The 21,363-nt window shown below is 41.7% G+C and overlaps 2 protein-coding genes across 4 annotated transcripts; one reads left to right on the top strand and one right to left on the bottom strand.

Moving 5' to 3' along the window:
• Positions 1 to 1,624: 1,624 nt before the first annotated feature.
• Positions 1,625 to 18,083, bottom strand: LOC134660619 (integrator complex subunit 4). The gene is made up of 16 exons (XM_063516388.1): positions 17,948 to 18,083; positions 17,533 to 17,865; positions 16,843 to 17,091; positions 16,131 to 16,306; positions 15,114 to 15,306; positions 12,648 to 12,822; positions 10,441 to 10,646; positions 9,412 to 9,534; positions 7,873 to 8,008; positions 7,055 to 7,192; positions 6,661 to 6,817; positions 5,575 to 5,721; positions 3,974 to 4,191; positions 3,020 to 3,162; positions 2,391 to 2,610; positions 1,625 to 1,962 (listed from the first exon to the last, which is right to left on the bottom strand). The coding sequence occupies exons 1-16, from the start codon at positions 17,999 to 18,001 to the stop codon at positions 1,763 to 1,765; spliced, it is 2,868 nt and encodes a 955-aa protein (XP_063372458.1). The 5' UTR covers positions 18,002 to 18,083; the 3' UTR covers positions 1,625 to 1,762.
• A 421-nt stretch (positions 18,084 to 18,504) lies between these two features.
• Positions 18,505 to 21,015, top strand: LOC134661868 (mitochondrial nicotinamide adenine dinucleotide transporter SLC25A51). Of its 3 annotated transcripts, none has more exons than XM_063518085.1 (3): positions 18,505 to 18,788; positions 18,905 to 19,099; positions 20,276 to 21,015. In XM_063518085.1, the coding sequence occupies exons 2-3, from the start codon at positions 18,950 to 18,952 to the stop codon at positions 20,999 to 21,001; spliced, it is 876 nt and encodes a 291-aa protein (XP_063374155.1). In that variant the 5' UTR covers positions 18,505 to 18,788; positions 18,905 to 18,949; the 3' UTR covers positions 21,002 to 21,015. The 3 variants fall into 3 exon arrangements, with proteins under 3 accessions (XP_063374155.1, XP_063374153.1, XP_063374154.1); XM_063518083.1 differs by having other exon boundaries at positions 18,506 to 18,779; positions 18,901 to 19,099; XM_063518084.1 differs by having other exon boundaries at positions 18,506 to 18,783.
• The last annotated feature ends 348 nt before the right edge of the window (positions 21,016 to 21,363 follow it).

Here is a 21,363-nt window from a genome sequence, read left to right as displayed (position 1 = left end):
CCCGATTCCTCGTGGATCCCATCATCAGAACTAAAGCTTGACAAAAATGTGGCTTAAAAACTTAACTTGCTTAACAAACATAACGAAAAGGACAAATCGCCAAATGCGAGCTATGCGTCGTTGAAGAGTTCCGTTATGATCATCATCAGCAGTTCCAATTCATCAAATGCGACAGTTTTTAATGAAAATGCTCGATATTCTGATGAAAATACAAAAATCTCTATACGCATGCCTTTAAGATTGGAGGAGTTCCCCCGTTTCCTCGTGGATCCCATCATCAGAACTAAAGCTTGACAAAAATGTGGCTTAAAAACCTAACTTGCTTAACAAACATAACGAAAAGGAAAAATCGCCAAACGCGTGCTATGCGTCGTTAAAGTTTCGTTCTGGTCATCATCAGCAGTTACACTTCCTCAAATGTTACTTTTTAAATGTATATGCTTGATTTGTTGATTAAAACACAACAATCACTATATGTATGCCTTTAAGATTTGAGGAGTTCCCTCGATTCCTTATGGATCTCATCATCAGAACTCGAGCTTGACAGAAATGTGGCTTAAAAACTTAACTTGCTTAACAAACATAACGAAGAGGACAAATCGCCTAACGTGAACTATGCGTCGTTGATGAGTTCTGTTCTGATCATCATCAGCAGTTCCACTGCATCAAATGCGACAGTTTTTAATGAAAATGCTTAATTTGTTCATGAAAATACAAAAATCTCTATACGCATGCCTTTAAGATTAGAGGAGTTCCCCCGATTCCTCGTGGATCCCATCATCAGAACTCGAGCTTGACAAAAATGTGGCTTAAAAACTTAAACTTGCTTAACAAACATAACGAAGAGGACAAATCGCCTAACGTGAACTATGCGTCGTTGATGAGTTCCGTTCTGATCATCATCAGCAGTTCCACTTCATCAAATGTCACTTTTTTGAATGTATATGCTTGATTTGTTGATAAAAATACAAAATATGCTATATGTATGCCTTTAAGATTTGAGGAGTTCCCTCGATTCCTCATGGATTCCATCATCAGAACTGAGTTTTGACAGAAACGGGACCAATCTGTATGCATATACGTACAATCAAAAAAAGAATTTTCAAAATCAGTCCAGTAATGACGGAGATATGGAGTAACAAACATAAAAAATATAAAAAAAACATACAACCGAATTGATAACCTCCTCCTTTTAGATTTGGAAGTCGGTTAAAAATACCCGACAGTCGGATTTTCGGCACAGAATGTGTTAATCTCAAAATAAAAGAAATTAAACCATATTTCCTTCACTATTGGTTTTAAAATCTACTGCCATTTTTTGTGTGATGCGAGTTAGGAGGATATTTTATTATATTATTCTATTTATAAGTTTTTAGCAGGTGTCAATTGAAACTATGTATTGTAATGTTGATTAGGTATTAGTTAGTGTTGATCTTTATTAAAAAAGTTTATGCAATATTAATTTTGAAATAACACTTATTCTTAGGCACTACGAGTCACACTGCCATAATGTTATTTAAGAATAAGTAATTTAACAATACAATACAAATATTGACGTATTAACACACTAACGGCAGTTACGTTCTTATCGAATTTGATAGTACACTAACGTACATATATGTCACAATGTTGCATATATCTGCGGACAAGAATGTTTTGATATATTATGTCACTACATGATTGTGATGTCGCACAATTACACTGAATGCCTTCGCGGTGAGAGACGGCGCGTGCGCTTCGGGAGCGGTCTGAGTGGCGGGTACTAGAGGCCTCGTTTGATGGGCTTGGGCGCGACGGTGATGCGCACGGGGCGGCACAGGTCGACCAGCGGCGCGGCGTCGCGGCCCGCGCCCTCGTCCACGGCCAGGCACACGGACACGTCCACGCCGCACGACTCCGTCCACACGCCGTGCGAGATCAGCACCTTCGTCAGCAGGCGCACGTTCACCGTGCCGTCGTCGTCTGCACAATCAACTTACCTTTAGCCTCTCAACCGAGTTGAAATTCAAGTATACTGCGGTGAGGACTCACTAAAATCCTACAACCGATTACAATTTTTACTTAGTCAATATGTTTGCGAAACTGTCAAATTATTAGAATTACTTCTTTTGGACTCCTTTGGATACTTGCTCAAAGAAACCGTGATCTTGTATTTATTTGTATAGGAAATTTTAAGTTATAAAATCTTTACAAAGAAGTACGGTATCGTGCTATTTGTTATCGAAGTTACAGTTACTCGTATTTAGAGACTATGCAGGGACAAAATGTGGTAGTGCTCCTCGAATAGATTTTCATAGAACTGATGTCGCTTATCAAGTCGGTGCAAAGTGAGCTCGGATCGAATCTAATTCTATCATGAAATACTGTATTAGGTGTATATAAAAACTGACTGGTGGTGTGGTGGTCGAGCGGGCGCAGATGGTCGCGCGGCGGCGCGAGCGCGTGCGCCTGCCGGTCGGGGTAGGCCACGCGCACGCGCAGCGCCGCCGGGTCGCGCACGCGGAGCACCTCGGCCTCCAGCGCCGCGCCGCCCGCCAGCCCCGCGCTGAACCGCAGCACCGTGTCGCTGTCGCTCGCCGGCTCGATTATCGTCGCCGTGCACATGCGGATCTGACACAGTAGCTTATAGATTTTAGAAAATCCAAAATTTGTACATACATTTATAGGATTTTTTTTTCCATTTTGCAGTATGATGTCGTTTCACTTTGGAAATTATGAAATATTTATATGTGAGATAAATAGCGCAGTTTTATCAATTTTGGTTTTTTTGTCAGCAAATCACTTGAGGTAGGCTACGGCTTGTGTACAACGTTTAGGATCGGTTGCACCAAACTGCCGGTTAAACGTTCGCAAAATCTTATTGTAGGGAATGTTTAATAGGTTACTCCCGAGTGCAACTGGCTCTTCGTCTTATTAATTTTACACAGTTATGTAAGCAGTCAGTTTTTGTAATAGGTACATTGAAATTTGAACGGCCGATTGCAACGGCCGCGACCGTCCTATCTCATTATCGGCTTACGTCGACGCTGGGCGGCGGGATGGCCGGCAGCGGCGCGGCGAGCAGCAGCGGCAGCAGCGCGCGCGCCAGCGCCAGCGGCTTGTTGTCGCCGCCCAGCGACAGCTGCTGGAACACGCCGATCGTGAACGGGTCCGGCTCCACGCCTGCCAAACGTTACATTACATATTCATTCTGTTATATACCTCTTCTGTTAGACATTCTGTCCTCAGACAATGCTTTTGATTTCGGTCTAGTTAAGTTATCAATACCTAGATACCTACATATTTGAAAAGTGTATCTGGGGAGTTGTACGGCATATTGCTGGCAGGCGTTATTGATACGAGAAGTGTACAGTCTATGAAAAAATCGTAACTTCGAGTTGTGATACAACGCCGTAACTGCCGGGGTAAAATCGACAAACGTCAACTTTTGGTAACCAGAGTGACCACACAATACTTATACAGTCAGCATCAAATAGGTATTAGTGATGGCCGAAATGGCTAAACAATATCTAGACACATTAGTATTTCTACGGTAACAAAGGTGTGTTACGATATATTTGGTCACTTTGCCAAACGCTGTTTATTGACGTCGAATGTACTAGGCCGTACAGCAACATCTACTTCAGCTGTCATACTTGAAGCAGGATTTTTTCTTACACTTTATACCTCTTCTCCTGTTAATTTATTTAAGGTCTATTTCACAAAGATAACTGCCAAAAGGCATTCTCTACCAGGTAACTATGGAGTCAAATAACTCTTTGCTCAGGTGCTATTAATGAATAAAGGCTGGCGTCCACTAGACTCGCCGAGTCGAGTCGAAACGCGTAGCCGCAGAAATTCGCCTGACGAGCAATAAGCGCGGAGAGTCGAATCGGCGCGCCGCGGCTATTCGTCAATGGACGCAGTTGCATAGAAAATATAGGAGGCGAATTACTGCGATTCGATTCGATTCGCCTCGGCGAGTTATCAGTACCTGCAGCGGCCAGCTGTCGGTCGAGCAGCTCGGCCTGGTGCGTGAGCGCGGCCTGCGCTGCGGGGCCGGTGCCGCCGGTGCCTCCGGCCTGCGCTGCGGCGCCGCCGCCGCCGCCGGTGCCGGCCGCCGCGCACAGCCGCGCCGCCGTCACGCGCAGCGCCAGCTGCCCCACGCACGCGCGGGCCTGCTCCGTCACCCCGCTGAACTGGTGCTGCAGTCTACAGATACCTCTCATTCATATGGAATAAAAGTAAGCGAGTAATAAATACTTTATTATAAATAAAATAAATAATAAATAAATATTACGAGACATCTTACACAGATCAACCTAGCCCCAAACTAAGCAAAGTTTGTACTATGGGTGCTAGGCGACGATATATAGATAAATACATACTTATATACATAGAAAACATCCATGACTCGGGAACAAATATTTGTGTTCATCACACAAATAAATGCCCTTACCGGGATTCGAACCCGGGACCATCGGCTTCACAGGCAGGGTCACTACCCACTAGGCCAGACCGGTCGTCTATTGTATGAAACAATGATAGACAACAGCATCGCTATATACATTGGAAACTACAAAAGCGAACTTATCCGTATGAAAGATCTCTTCCAGTTAACTTAAAAAAAAACTTAAATCTATACTTAAAGTAAATTATTACATACTTACTACAAAATAAAATTGAAATTACGATTCTGTAAACGGAAATTCGGCTTGTGTTCACAAGTTACGCGAAGGAATTGATGGTTTTTTCTTAGAGTACGAGTACATATGGTTACTAGTAGACTTAGCAATAGCACAGGAGCGGCGCAACAGCATCTCGCACGCGAAATATACCATTCATATTTTTTTGCAGCGAGACGGGTAGTCGGCGTGATACAATCGCGGCGTTCCTGTGCTAAGCTTGCATATCACATGGATATGTCAAATGTAGGTATTAAAAAGACAAACAATTCCATTATTTAAAAAACCGGCCAAGTGCGAGTCGGACTCGCGCACGGAGGGTTCCGCACCATCAACAAAAATAGAGCAAAACAAACAAAAAAACAAGTTAAAAAACGGTCACCCATCCAAGTACTGACCCCCAGTGAACTGACCCCGCCCGACGTTGCTTAATTTCGGTCAAAAATCACGTTTGTTGATGGGAGCCCCACTTAAATCTTTATTTTATTCTGTTTTTAGTATTTGTTGTTATAGCGGCAACAGAAATACATCATCTGTGAAAATTTCAACTGTCTAGCTATCACGGTTCGTGAGATACAGCCTGGTGACAGACGGACGGACGGACGGACAGCGGAGTCTTAGTAATAGGGTCCCGTTTTTACCCTTTGGGTACGGAACCCTAAAAATGTGTTCACTGTATTGTGTAATGTGATGGGCTGGGATCGGATACCGGTATTTTTTGTATGGGAACGGAAACGGTATTTTTTCGTTCTTTGCTAATTACTTCATTTCTAATTAGGTAATCTAATAATACGAAGTCGTAACCTAAAAACACAACTGAGTCCTACATTTCGAGTATAAAATAATTCTAAAAATATGGTTACTTGTAAGTTTTTGCAAAAAACCGGTTCCGATCCCTGGTGATGGGTACCTGAGCGTGTCCTGCGCGAGCGCGGCGAGCTGGTGCGCGGGCGGGCCGTCGGGCGCGGCCAGCGCGCCGTGCAGCGCGCGCACGCAGCGCGCGAACAGCGCAGAGAACACCGCCGCGCCCGAGAACAGCGGCTCCATCTCCGCCAGCCTGCACGCACAACACAACCACTTCAACTCTGGTACCTACACCGACACACTTACATATGTCCGTGTGCCGCGGCACCGCGCTGTCGTCGCCCGCCGCTGGTGTCGCCACGGGCTACTAGCAGAGATGGGCATCATTCGAATAAACTTTTATCGGAATAATCATTCGAATAAATAATAATTCACGTTTTCTTTATTCGCGGATGATTTATTCGCGAATGATTTATTCGCGGATGATTTATTCGCGAATAATTTATCCGCGGATAAATCATCCGACCACTTTTCGAATGACGAATTATTTATTCGTTATTTCATTCGAATAAATCCACGAAAAATATTTAAGTTTACAGGCTTATTCCATTCAAATAAACAACACGAATAATAACACGTTTAATATGACTTGTTTTTACTGTAAATTTGTTCTGACAAGTTAAAGATTGTTAAGGGTTAAAGGATAAGCCCAGGTAGTATAATAAACAAAGGATTAGCGTGAACAATAAATTACTCACACACAAAGTAACTTTATTAGTAACTTTCTAGCCAGACCCAGAAAGAGATAGCTATATACTAAAAGAGTGAGAAGACCAAATTTTCTTAGCAGTTGTTTGCTTCAGAGCGAATCTCACAACGCGTAATTTATATTTACAGTAACTATTTAGGTAGTTATAGAACTTGCAGGTAGTTGTATTGCACATCACAGTTGCCAAATCTTTCGAAACCGTGAAAAGTTTATAAGGTATTCCAATAAACAAATTATTCGTGGCAATTCATTCGACGAATAAATTATTCGCGGATGAATTATTCGACGAATAATTTATTCAAATAAGAATAATCATCCGACATTTTTATTCGTCATTCGCGATAAATTTTGTTATTTTCATTCGTTATTCGTCATTCGAATAAATTTTGCCCATCTCTGGCTACTAGTGCTACTACTGCACACCTGTCGAGCTGCTCCTCGGCGGCGCGCAGCATGGCGAGCCGCACGCGCGGCGACAGCGCGCCGTTGTCCGTGTGCCGCAGCACGGTGGCGAAGAACCGCCGCACCGCGCTGTCGTCCAGCCCCGCCTCGCTCTTCACGCTCGTCAGCTTCGCTTCCCCTGACACATTAATCACATTTAACAACAAAATAAACCTTTATATGTAAAGACACATGAGTATTAACTTGAAATTGTGATAGCGTATTCGTATTACTTCTCAGTAGAAGGCGCGAAATTCCAATTTTCTATGGGAAGTCAAATATTTACGTGTTTTATTTTTAAATTTGACGCCTTTTTCTGCTAACAAAGGTCGCTGTGCCCCTCGTATGAAGAGGTAGGTAGTGGCATGGTAATGACCTATGGGCAGGTGCGGCACCAGGTGCGGCATGGTGTCGCGCAGGTAGGTGTAGTGCTTGATGGTGTGCTCCTCGAACAGCGGCAGCATGGTGGTGCACTTGGCCGCCGCGTTCAACGTCAGGATCAGGACGCACATATCTGCGCGGCTCAGGAATTATATAGTGCGCGAATAACACTCATGTACGCGTTTATAATAAGTTTAAATAAGTTTTTGGTAATAAGTACATTTTTGGTACAAGCTTTTCCTGTACTTTTCTTTCCACAGGTAACTAAATATGTACTCATCGAGACAATTTTAACATCCCCAAACACAAGCCAACCCGAGGTCAAGGCCAAGGTTGCGTTGTTTTATCACAGAGTTCCAATGGCCACCTCCTGTCTCCATCATCAGATCAGCTCCATGGTACCATTACCATAATATTGCATTGTCACCCGACTTTTACATATGTATGCAAATTTTCAGCTTCATCGGAAAACGGGAAGCGGGTAAAATTTAACTTGCAAGATTTGATTACAGACAAACAGACAGACAACAAGACTGAAACTAAACAAAATTGTAAAAACGTTCTAACAATGACGCAAAAAAGCGAAATATACAACAATATAATTTTGCCTTAAAGTTTCTTATGAAATGATTCGTTTTTTGTATACCATTGTTTTGTAAATAAATTGGCAGTTTCATTCCTTCGGTCCTAATTACTAGCAAGAGGATTTTAGCCTTCTCCTAGAACATCATAATCAATTTGAAGATGCAAATGTAAAGTAAGCAGCCCCGAGCGTTAGGTTTGAAGTATTAAGTAGTTATGAGTAAAGGATACAGGCCGGGTCCTCGACGTCGGGCTCGGGCATGTGGAAGAAGGGGTGCACGGCCAGCAGGCGCGCCGTCAGCGGCAGCACCAGCGACGAGTGCGCGCCGCCCATGCGCTGCATGCAGCGGAACGTCGACCGCTTGTCCTGCACACACACGAACACTCACCATCACATACATACTGACTACCTAACTGCCCAAATAATATATAATATCTGGGAGACCGAGCAAAGCTCGGAAAACATATAAACTGAAAAATGCGCGTTTTCCCAGAGATAAGACCTAGCTAGATCGATTTCTCGCCCCCGAAAACCCCGATATACCAAATTTCATCGAAATCGTTAGAGCCGTTTCCGAGATCACCGAAATATATATATAATATAAATAAATAAATAATAAACAAGAATTGCTCGTTTAAAGGTATTAGATTAGATAGCGTATCGTTTATTACCATAAAAAAAAGGATGTGTTCCTATATTTGGTGTGTTCCTATTTGATGCTGACTCTACAAGCACCGCCAGCAGGACTTGACCACATTGAGTACGAAGCTAGAGCAATGTAGAGCAACCCTTTGTACGCCACGCCACGCCTGTCGTGCGCGCCGCGTTATCGTGAACCTTGCGCGTCTGTTGACGTCTTTGGCGGTCGAAGGGTTGGTTTACATACGATTAGTCTATTTTTGTATTCGGTATACTAAAATGACATTTCATAGTATGAACATCATGTGTCATTTCATACTATGAAATGTCATTTTAGTCTACCGAATAAAAAAAGCGGCCAAGTGCGAGTCGGACTCGCCCATGAAGGGTTCCGTATTTAGGCGATTTATGACGTATTAAAAAAAAACTACTTGCTAGATCTCGTTCAAACCAATTTTCGGTGGAAGTTTACATGGTAATGTACATCATATATTTTTTTTAGTTTTATCATTCTCTTATTTTAGAAGTTAGGGGGGGGGGGGGACACACATTTTACTACTTTGGAAGTGTCTCTCGCGCAAACTATTCAGTTTAGAAAAAAATGATATTAGGAACCTCAATATCATTTTTGAAGACCTATCCATAGATACCCCACACGTATGGGTTTGATGAAAAAAAAAATTTTGAGTTTCAGTTCGAAGTATGGGGAACCCCAAAAATTAATTGTTTTTTTCTATTTTTGTGTGAAAATCTTAATGCGGTTCACAGAATACATCTACTTACCAAGTTTCAACAGTATAGTTCTTATAGTTTCGGAGAAAAGTGGCTGTGACATACGGACGGACAGACAAACGGACAGACAGACGGACAGACAGACATGACGAATCTATAAGGGTTCCGTTTTTTGCCATTTGGCTACGGAACCCTAAAAATAGACTTAGATAGAAGGACAGAACATTCGCAATGCGACAAAATGTTCACCTCTATACTATTGTATACCTCTATGAGACATTGCGCAAAGGTACATACAAGGCAAAATGCCTGGCTTGTTCAAAAATGAGTTAAGCGTCGAATCTGCAAAATAGGACGTTAGTTAAAGATTTATTTGATTGATAAACACTAAGACGTACCTGAGGATATCTCTTAAGGTTTTCCAGTATTTTGTCGATGCACATTTCGAGACAAGTCTTGGATGAAACGCTGCAGGCGCCGAGCATCCTGTGGAGCCCTTCACGTACGTCCATCGAGAAATCCTGTAGAGTAAAACAATACGTACCCGGTTAACAAAACTACTATGCTTAGAACTATATTCATAAACATATTATAGTGACACTTTAAATATCATATACGTACTATTTTCAGTGCCTGAAAAAAATGCAGGGTGGTTGTGTTGGATGCTACAAATATGAAAATTACAACCGATAGGGCCTACCGCGAACCACGTTCGACGTGTTGCCTCTCTGTCGCACTTGTAAATTCGAACGTAAGTGTGACAGGGAGGCAACACGTCGAACGTGGTTCGCGGTAGGCCCTCAGTTATTACCTATGGACTGTGCGTCCCGCACTTACATGACGAGTTTCAAGGAAATAGCAAGACCAATAGGCGACATGACTAATTTTTTTTATGGTATCAATCGATCGGGTTTGTTTTTAGGATCAAATGTCTATATGGGACCCATTGCATTAAAGTAACACAAAAGTCAGAAATTGTAGTCAAAGTCCGACAGTCGCACTTCACTCGCGAGACGCCCTATACAAAACGGCCAGAGGCCGTGACGTTATCGCCCATCTTTTAGTATGGACAAAACAAGAAAATTGCGTTTTTGTCGGTGAAATATTGCGTTTATGTATATAGTTGCCATACAATATTTTTTTGGATGAAATGTAAGGAATCGAATGGTACCCTTACTTTTATCGTTTTTGGAAGTTAAAAAAAACTTAAATTTTGAAACTTTCAGGTCCTGTAATTTTGTAATTTTTCAATATTTTATTTTAATATCCACATTATTGTGATAAATTGCTCGTTTGCTATCTATTTTACTAGATTTTGTTATAAAATTCAACATGTGTCATCATCCCTGTTGCTTAGAGTTTTGATAGTAATATTGCAACATGTAGACGCGGAAACGTATGGTGATTGTAATTGGAGAGATACTTGCCTCTAAGGCCCCCAGAATGGTCTCGAGCTGGTCCTCGCGCAGCACGATGTGGTGCGCGATGCGCGTGAGGCTGTCGATGGCGCGCAGGCGCACGTCCTCGATCTCGTCGTTGAACATGTCCACCAGGAAGTCCAGCGACGTGGTCGCGAACACCACGTTCTCCATCGACAGCTGGCACACCGCGTCCACCGCTGCCGTGCGGACCTCTGCAGTAGGTTAGGTTCGTTAAGCCCTTGCTACACGGTCGCCGACAAGGCCCCAGACCGCGTGGCCTTGGTCCGTCCCGGACCGTGTAGACAGTTGTTTCCAACAAAATTTGACCAAAACTGACCAAGGTCAGACCAAGGTCAGACGGTTAGTAGGCTAGGCTTGTCGGCGACCGTGTAGCAAGGGCTTTAGGTAGCTTCAGATGCCCGAAGGGCAAACCGCCCAGAAAGAGGAGCCCCGCAAGGCGGGCCCCGTCTATTTAAGTTGTGAAGGAAATGTTTGAATAAGAAACACATGTAGTGCGATGGGACCATGGTAAAAATAAATTAAATTGCAAACATTGTCAAACTCCGGTTACGTAGGCGATCGAAAGAACTGTACGGTTACCATCAGTTTGTCACTGACATAAACGCCGTCGAGAACGTAATTTACTTTCTATACATCCCGTTTGCACTAATATGCGAGTGCGAGTGAAATGTATAGAAAGTAAATTACTTTCTCGACGGCGTTTATGTCAGTGACAAACTGATGGTAACCGTACTGGTCACTTTAGAATCTAAATAGTATTACGATGCGGCTAAACGTGGGCCGCCTTATTGAAGAACGTATCGCAATGACAATCCGGCTAATAGTCGGACCGCCGCATTTCAAAACGCCCCTGTTTTAGAAAACGGCTAGCCGTAATGTAATACGGCGGATTATACGATCTGACTACGACATATATACAGTTATACACGGAGAATGAATTAATTAATGAATTTTAATTGCGGAATACGGGTTACATAGGGTTGGTATAAAAATTTTGATCTTGGTATCTGACACGTATCACTGATAGTTATCCCTTCTCCATAGAGTGTAGGGACCCTGCCTATAAAGCATCGGCTTTCGACCATCGGGTCCTGGGTTCGAATCCCGGCAAGGGCATTTATTTATGTGATGAGCTGATGAGTACGGAGTATTTAAATATTTATATGGTTGTCTGAGTACCCAAAACATAAGCTTTCTTGAGCCCACCGTGGGGCTTAATCAATTTGTGTAAGAATGTCCAATAATTACTTATTTAATACTCAATTTTCCTCCCACAATTAAATTGTATAATATCTGGGAGACCGAGCTTTTTTCGAGAGATAAGACCTAGCTAGATCGATTTTTCGCCCCCGAAAACCGCCATATAAACCGCTCTATAGTTACAACTCTATAGTTATTTCGTTGTTTTTTACTCAATGACAGTCAGAAAGATACTTCTGGATACAAGGAGTGATAACTCCTCGTCACCGTGGGCAGTTACCGCAAAACCAATATGAGTAATTATGATTAAAGAGACGAAATTTGATTAGTGCATTACTAGAAAAAAAAAGCTGTAGTAAAATGTACAAGTAGATCCAATAGGTTCCAAGGCAAGGGAGCAGTGAGTGTCGTTCTCATGAAACCAATAACCAATGCTTGTGCAGAGCGGGCGACATCGCGTACCATACCCGTGGTAGTATTGCCGATGCCGCCTCGTAACTTATAGTGATGTAGTTTAGCGTGGTTGCCAGGCTAAGTGCTAGCCTGATGTTCCTTAATCTATAAAGGTGCATTCTGTAAAGTCTGTGCCTAAGCTATTATTTCTAATCGCAATCGTTCGACTAAGGCAGGTGTCACAAACCGCGGCTCGCGAGCCGCATGACGCTCTTTGACATTTGCGAGTTCTTAGACCACTGAAAACAACACATGTGGCTCTTTGAGCTACATATCATTTTGCTAATATTTGCTCCGTTTGGGTATTGTTTTAAATATAGCTGGTCAACCAAATCTTGTCAGTAAAAAAAGGCGCGAAATTCAAATTTTCTATGGGACGATATCCCTTCGCGCCTACATTTTTCAAATTTGCCGCCTTTTTCTACTGTCAAGATCTGGTTGACCAAGTATAGTTGTCGACCCCTGGACTAGATTGAACCGAGTTGCTGTGTCTGTACACGCTGCCACCGGTAGCTCAGCGGCTCCGCTAGTGAACTGACCCATGAGCTCGTCCTCGAGGCCGTGCACGAAGGCGCCGGCCGCGCCGCCCGGCAGCAGCTGCACGGCGTGCGTCTCCACGAGCTGGCCGGGCGCGTCGTCCGCCCAGCGCCGCCCGCTGGCCCAAGCGCCCGACCGCACCAGCTCCGCGCCGCGCTCGTGGGCCGTGCGCTTCCTCTGTCAACATACGAGGGGTGTTCAAAATATTCTCGGTATGAGAATGAAAACAAACAAGTACGAAAAGTTTGATATTTTTATTTTTCAATATGGGGAGTATATTGAAAAATAATGTTCATACACTTAAAAGATCGATCAATTTTTTTTTTTTAATCCCTCGTAAAAATATTTTTTATCTTTCGTGTAAAAATGCTCCTCCACTGCCGCCTTCAATGCTTCATCGTCAGAAAATTTATTTCCACGCAGATCCTTTTTAAGATTGGGGACCAAAAAGAAGTCGCTGGGGGCTAAGTCCGGACTATACGGTGGGTGAGTAACAGTTTTAAACCCACATTCAACAATAGCTGCCTTGGCAATATGAGCAGTATGGACGGGGGCGTTGTCATGCAGAAGCAGAATACCTTTGGTTAACTTTCCTCGCCTCTTTTCTTTAATTACATCCTTTAATTGACGTAGAATGTTAGCGTAGTACTGTCCTGTGATATTTACACCTTTTTCTTTATAATCGATTAGTAATACTCCTTCACAATCCCAAAATATCGTGGCCATGACCTTGCCAGCTGAAGGGATGACCTTGAACTTCTTGGGATGAGCTGAACCCTTAAGTGCCACTGCATGGACTCTTGTTTACTCTCTGGGTCATAATGATGAACCCAGGTTTCATCTCCAGTAACTATTCTTTGCAGCACCTCATCAGGATTTTCACCGCACAGGTCAATAAAATCGGAACAACAAGCTACACGCATGTCTTTTTGAAGCCGAGTCAGCATTCGCGGAACCCATCTTGCACTTACTTTTGACATATTAAGATGGTCATGTATAATATCATGTACGGTACCAATAGAGAGATTGGTTACTTGTGCTATTTTTTTACCTTCACTCGACCATCTTCCAATATAAGTTTTTCCACTTTATCAATATTTTCTTGTGAAGTAGCTACTACAGGCCGGCCAGGTCTAGGGTCATCTTCAATACTCTCCCTTCCGCGTTTAAACTCGCTTGACCACTTTTGAATGGTAGATAAAGAAGGAGCAGACTCACGGTAAACACAATCCATTTCCTCTTTTATGGTTTTTTGATTTTTACCCTGTTTTGTCAAGAATTTTATCACGCATCGATGTTCTAATTTAGTTAACATTGTCAATTCGCACATGATGTTCATGTTTGTTCAGCAATTGCAGAAAAACAAAAGACTATCTCGGTTCGAATTATACTTTTTTTTAATGTCAATGAATAAACCTTAGCGGCCAGTAACGAAAGAAATTTTAGAAGAGGTCGTAAGATATCAATACCGAGAATATTTTGAACGCCCCTCGTACCATTACCACATCACCTTATACCTACCCTCTTCACTAAAGCTAAGATGGTCGGCTCACGTGCCTGTCACGTTCTAACAAATACGTAAGTGCAAAAGTGACGCATGGCATGACAGATGATAAAAATACGACCATGATACCGTTGCAGGTGGCACAATTGACGCTCGTTATCATATGCAACTCGACTTACTTATAATTCACTACCTACTTTTAAAACGAAAAAGTATACATTTCCAACAAACAAAATACGGAGTATAAGGGCACTGGTCTTGCACTGGTCCCTTATCTGCGATAAGTACCTATTGTAAATATACGCGAGTGATCAAATATTTATCCGTAGGTTAACTTAGTCTTATTAAGTGAAATGCGAATTTCTTTTGAGAATGATAAATATATTTTGACCACACCAGCACCCCTAGCACATGATTGGCGTGACAGTATCTCGCGGCGAGATAGACTACCCGTCTTTTTCTATGTTAATAAAAGAGGGACGGGTAGTCTATCTCGCCACGAGATAGAGTTGTGACTTTTGAATGATAAATATTTATGATAAACGTTTATTTGAATTTGATTAGTATTTAGTAAATACTTTCCTCGCATTAGTGCGAAAAAAAAAGTTGTATTTCACTTGAGAGCCAAGTCTAAACCTTCGCAACGATCAAGATTACACTTTTCGAACCATTTGCTACGCTCGTGGTTCAATTTAATAGTTTTCGCTTAGGGGTTCAACAACAACTCTTGCCCCTTGTTAGGTAAAACAAATAACTAAGGGCTGATTTAGATGGCGTGCGAACTTGTATGCGATTTTAGTTACATTGAGGACTATTGGTTACAACCAACTGATCCAACTCAGCCGACCAATCAAATACCGCAATGTAATTAAACTCGCATGCGAATTGTCACCGAACCGTCTAAATGAGCCTTAATAGTAACCCGAGGTAATCTTAAAATGCATTCCCTGATTGGAGAGCATACCTTCATGTTGCTCATGAGCTGCTTGTCGAGGGTCTGCAGCAGGAAGCGGTCGGAGACGCCGCGCGTGGTGCCGAGCAGCGAGCACGCCAGCGCGCGCACCTGCATGCACAGGTCGTTCACCGCCGAGCAGATGCGGATGAACGCGTCGTCCACCATGCGCATCTTCGTCTCGCCGTCCGACATCGTGATCGTGCTGCGCAAACGTTGTGGTACATTTACACGCTTGGCAAGTCTCGACAAGCTTCCACAAACACAAGCGTGTGAACGGGGTTATATGGCTTGGCTTGCAAGAGCTTGTCGCGATCCGGGCTAGTGTCGGTTTTTGGAGACAGATCAAAGGGAGCTTGCGGCAAGCGCTTGCGACGTATTTACACGTTGGCGCGTGTTTAGTGTTTACTTAGAGCAATTGCCGACACAACTTCAACGTCCACGTCTGCCATGCTTGCTTGTCCGGAACACAGTAACACACTCGCAAGCATGTAAATGGCATCCAAGCGTTTGTAAAGGCTTGAAACTTGTACACGCTTGCCAAGCCTCGGCAAGCATGTAAACGTGACACCCCTACCATTACTCTTACCACTGCCTTATATTATAATACCTTCACAATGTCCATTCAAAACGGTCAAGCTATTTGATTTCTGTGCCACCTCATACCTCGTCGTGACCATCAATATGAAAGCCACTAGGGATCTCATATTATATTGACGAGGTATAAAGTCACACGGAAATCTAATTCCTTCACTGTATGACTACATCGAGAATGACGACTACTACTAAGCTAAGACGTAAAGCTATAAACCTAGATTCACATTAACGTCTGAATGTGCGTTCAGGGACCGGACAACCCTGACCTCGATAAAAGCCTTTCGTAGTTTCGAAGTCGTAAATTTTATTAACCCACTTTGCCCACTGCAGTGTACTTGCACTGCACATGCACTTTGATGCATGCGAAGCACAGAAGCTCGTTCGGCGTTAACCCTTCTTCAAGTTACGTAGAAAATAGCGTAATATGCATACTTCTCCGGGTACTTGTTCCCCAGCAGCCAGACGAGTTTGAGGGCCACCTCGCGCACGATCTCGTAGTCGTCGCTGAGCGCCTGGCACGCCTGCTCGTAGTGCACGGCGCTCAGCACGTGCCCGCGCTCGTGGAAGGTCAGCAGCGACTGGAATGCGTCGCACCGCACGCGCGCGTCCTGTGCATCAACATTACAATCACAATAAACAAGCAAAGCTTAACGCAGATGTCGGTTCTCAACAGTTTGCAACATTCGTTATCTGTGGGTGTTCAACCTGTAGCATAATTATATTATTTGAGATCAATGGTAATTTTAGTGCTGTTGCAATTTCAGGATTTCCCAAAATGTCAGTCAACACATGCACGCCTAGGTTAACTTACTAGGTTTAAATTAACTGATCTTTTTGATATAAAAGAATGCTTTAAGATAATTATGATAAACAGTAATACTGAGTGATCAAGCAAAACTTTGCAAATGATTTTAAATACAACATGGATAGATTGATATCTCTTCTACATAAATATTATAAATTTCATCACAATTAACATAGTTCTATACTTAGAATCATTATCAGAGTATATCAGAGTTAAAACAAATATGGTAATAGAAAAAGGTGCAAACTTTTGGACATTTGTAGTCAGACAGTTGTAAAAAACACTATAAATAAACAACTTTAAAAACAATTGTTCTATTTCAGATATATATATCATTACCTCAGCATTAGAATACTCCGCAAGTAGTTTGACCACCGCATCAGCCTCGGCTATGGTTTCTAACGTTCTGTCCATTTCAGGGCACAGTGGGTAGAGCTCACTGATAAGCTGCAGGCAGCGGCACTTCACCTGGTGGCTGGTGTCCTTAAGGTTCTCCCGAGCCACGGACACCAGCCGCATCATGAGGATCTTGTCTTCAGACAGTTTCCCTCCCAGTTTTAGTAAGGTGGCGAGACCTTGGGCTATCACCTGAAGATCATATTTATTGAATTAGAAATCGGCAACAGGTAGTAAGAAAGGGGCCACGGGCATCCTATAAAATGACTACACTCAAAATACCTTGTAAATTGGTCTTGCTATCAATGGCATAATATCAAAGATGCAAAAGGATTCATAACTTTTGATAAGCTGTATCTATGGTGTCTTGTTTGTATTAGTGTTAGTTAAAATAGGTATCAATTTATTAAAATACCTACAAATCATGATAAAGCTACTACTAAATAATCAATCCCAAAATCTTAATGTTCTGCTGTTGCTGACAACAGACTATTTTTGTGTAACATGGACTTCCATATTATACAAAAATTGACAGATTTTATAACTTTATCTCCAATATAATTGTTTTAAATCCAACATTAGTCAAAACACATTGATAAAATATAAGAATGAGAGCACAAAAAAGAACGATACCTTATGTGATGTCTCATTCTTGATGAGGAGTGTGGTGAGATCAATCAAGTTGTTGAGGTTAGCAACAGGACACTCTAGCCCGATGTCACAGAATAGCCACAGTATCTTGACTCTAACCACAGAGTCTTCTTCCGACTGAAAGTGCTCCGAGAGTTTCTTGATGGCCTCCTCTACGTCAGACTCCTGGAACTGCAGGCAGTCAGATATGCGCAGCAACAGTTGCAGCGCCTCTTCACTAGACTTACACTTCTCTAGTAAACCTACAAATGCTGCAGCAGAACTTCCTATAAGGGGCTTCTTAACTATGTGCAGCTTTTTAGATGGTGGACCATCCTGAAAATAATGATTATTCATATATACACATTGCTTATTTTAAGTTTACTACATGTACATTCTCAATTATGAAGCCAACTACCTGAAAAGATTTATTGTATTCAGCCAAAGCCCTCTTCTTGAGCAGTGCCGCCATCGCAAATTATGGATTAAGTTATTGGAATGAATCGAGTGAAAATAAACACATAAGAAGCGGCAACAGCATCACCATCACAATCTCAATCATTCACGAAATCGACTGACTTGACAGTTGACATTGACTTCACAAAATTAAAAACACATAATGTCAAAATTGTCTTTGGTATGTTTTAAAGCCATAGATGGTCGGATCCTATAGATAAGCTATACGCGACACGCGTGTAATAGTCATAGCACACAATCGCACTACACCGCGACCTTGGTGCGTTACGATAGTGTGTAATGGGTCTAACTTTGGCCAACTTGACTATGTGCTTGCTACTTGCTATGTGCGTGATTAAATTAAAAAAAACAGTGATAATATTGACAAATGTCAGTTCACATGACAAGATGATGGTGATGATCAAAGAGTAGTATTTATATATAGAGAGTGATGATTGGAATGTGAAGCAGCACTGCGCCTACTGCGCGTACGAGCGCCTTTTGACTGAAAGCTTGTAATTTATTTAGAATAGTGTTACAAAACAAAACACACTTCAGAAAATTGAAAATTAATTATTTACTATATGCTTATTTTGCGTATCATCCACGGGACTTAATATACCGAAAAACCGAACCTCAGATTATAACTTTCGGTGACGTAAAGTATGGCATTGACATCGAGGAATTAGTATTTCCTATTTCACACGTAACGATTTACATAATTAATTGGTTTTTATTTCTTATTTTCTGTATTAACGGTGCCTATAAGAGTGCAACAAGCAACGAATACCATTGTAAGTTGAGTATATTTAGAAGCTAAAAATTTGTAGTTGAATATAGTATGAGTCGTTGAGTTATTGTTTCGTTTCTGCTAACCTCACAGGGTATGTAACTTCCTATCGTTCTGTAGTACAGGTAGAGGTTGCCGAGATTGGATTAGCTATGTGAGAGAAGGCAAAGAGCAATGACGGGGGTTCAGCCTTTGGAGACCGGGTGTGAAAGTGGAGAGCCACTGCTCGACACCACCCACTGGAAGGAGTTCGTGTGTGGCGGTGGCGCCGCCTTCTGCAACATCATCATTAGCTACCCTCTTAACAAACTCATATTTAGACAGGTACCTACACAGTGATAACTTCTAAGATAGGACATCTTCTCAGAGAGGATAGGTCTAGTACCTATGTAACTCTTGAAATTTCTTTATCATTTATATTCAGAGAAGACATTGTAGCCAAACTGATTGGCGTTAGCTAAGGACTATTACTTTGCTTCTCCTAAAGCAGCGGTCGGCAACCCGCGGCCCGCGGGCCGCATGCGACCCGTGAACCTGTCACTTGCGGCCCGCGAGCCTCCCTGGCTATTTTGTATGTAATATTGACAAACAACAATGTCTGATAAAGTCATAAATATTAACAAAGTGCGGCCTGCGTCAACTTCGTAAACTACTATGTGGCCCTTGGCTGCTAAAAAGTTGCCGACCATGGATCCCTTCAAATAAATTGCTAACAGTGTGTGTCTTGTAGCTCATGAACACATGGGATATTGTTACTAAAATTGTCAGGAGGGAATAACATTTTTGGTGTTTACTTAAGTTCTCAAATTACAAGGTGGACCATAAGTCAGTTTTAACATTTAAAGTGTCATTTCCACAGGAAAAAAATATATATTTGTAATGAAAGTAGACAAAATAGGATTTTATTTTTAAAACCAATATAATCTAAAATGTAACCCTTTTATTCCTGGCCCTCTTGCAACCTGAATCTGAACTATCTCATTGCTGCCTGAAATGCATTCTGAAAGATTTCTTGTATTTGTTATCTGAGAAATGAGATTATGTTGTTAATTTCCTAACCAAAGAGAATTTAATAGAGTAGGTACCCTTGCTTTTGACACTCTACATTTTTCCACTCCCACTCAAACAAAGCAATTTTTTTTTATGGTCCATTCTATAATGTATATGTTGAAATCAATTCCACAAAGTATATTGCCATAAAATCAAGGTTTGGTATAGTTAATTTTTTAAGGTGTCAGATTTGTAGGAACTTCTAAGTAATGTTTGGACGTATTATAAGTATAATTATATTTTCGGTATAAGTACCCATGAATAAGGTTGACTGGTAGAGAATGCTTTTGGCATTAAGTCCGCCTTTTGTACGATAAGTTTTCTTTTGTGCAATAAAGTTTAAATAAATAAATAATAATTAAATATTTTAGATATGAAAATAGAAGAAAATGAACAATCACAGACTTATGGCAGCCTAGTCCTTATAAACATATTATTTTATCTTTCCAGATGATGCATGGAGTAGAAACAACTTTTGCCTTAAATCAATTACAAAAAGAAGGTGCAGCATATCTGTACCGTGGGATGCTGCCACCCCTCTTGCAGCGCTCCGTGTCCATGTCCCTCATGTTTGGAGTGTACAATGAAGTTCTGCAACCTCAACTGAAACACTGTGTCAATCCTTACGTTGCCAAAACAGTAGCAGGCTTGGTGGCTGGTTGTGTTGAAGCAACCCTCATGCCATTTGAAAGGATTCAAACCTTACTTATCCACCCTAAATATCATAAGGAATTCAAAAACACAGCACATGCGACTCGTCACATTGCAGGTAGGTATGGGATTAAAGAATTTTACAGAGGGCTAACTCCCATATTGATGAGAAATGGTCCCTCAAATGCTATGTTCTTTATAATACGTGATGAAGTGCGGCTGCTATTGCCGCCGCAAGAGCGAGTACTGTATAAAAGCCTTCAGGACTTCCTGGCTGGCGCGACTATTGGTGCTTTTCTGAGTACTTTGTTTTATCCCCTCAACGTCATTAAAATTGCAATGCAATGTGAATTAGGAGGAGCTCATAGGACAGTGGCATATGAGTTTAGATATATTTTACGGAAAAGAGGCTCTAAATTTGCAAATTTCTACCATGGAGCTCTTCTTAACATTTCTAGAGCATTCTTAAGTTGGGGAATAGTGAACGCTTCCTATGAGGTGTTTAGGAAAATGCTTTATACCTAGTCAGCTGTATGTATTTGTGTTGGATGCTTGACAACTTAACTGAAACTCAAAATAATTGTGAAAAAATATATTATAGAAAGTTGTTATATGTAACTTTCTAAGGTAACATCAAATATTTTGTCAGTCTGGTTAACTGAAGTACTATATTTACTAATGATTTAATAGTAATCTGGTGATTATTTTAAATCAATACAGACGCAACTTATCAGCAGAGCTGTAACTGTAAACCATTTATATATCTGTTTAGCTGCAGTTGCTGTATACCATCAGAGACTTCGCAGAGAAAATTTTTTGTGGCAAAAAGAGTGCTTGAACCATCGATAAATCTGATATCGATAAGTCTAACAGTCATAGATTAATAC

Source organism: Cydia amplana, chromosome Z (assembly GCF_948474715.1).
Source record: "Cydia amplana chromosome Z, ilCydAmpl1.1, whole genome shotgun sequence".
NCBI classification, from domain to species: Eukaryota; Metazoa; Arthropoda; class Insecta; order Lepidoptera; family Tortricidae; genus Cydia; species Cydia amplana.
Note: the sequence above shows the minus strand (reverse complement) of the source record. Positions and strands in the feature narration are given on the sequence as shown.

Coding starts and splice junctions, on each gene's coding strand:
- LOC134660619 (XM_063516388.1), bottom strand. CDS start 18,001: ATGGCGGCACTGCTCAAGAAGAGGGCTTTGGCTGAATACAATAAATCT. Junction 15,307..16,130: donor GGGAACAAGTACCCGGAGAA/GTATGCATATTA, acceptor ACGTTTGCGCAG/CACGATCACGATGTCGGACG. Junction 1,963..2,390: donor GCTCGACCACCACACCACCA/GTCAGTTTTTAT, acceptor TTGATTGTGCAG/ACGACGACGGCACGGTGAAC.
- LOC134661868 (XM_063518085.1), top strand. CDS start 18,950: ATGACGGGGGTTCAGCCTTTGGAGACCGGGTGTGAAAGTGGAGAGCCA. Junction 19,100..20,275: donor ACAAACTCATATTTAGACAG/GTACCTACACAG, acceptor TTATCTTTCCAG/ATGATGCATGGAGTAGAAAC.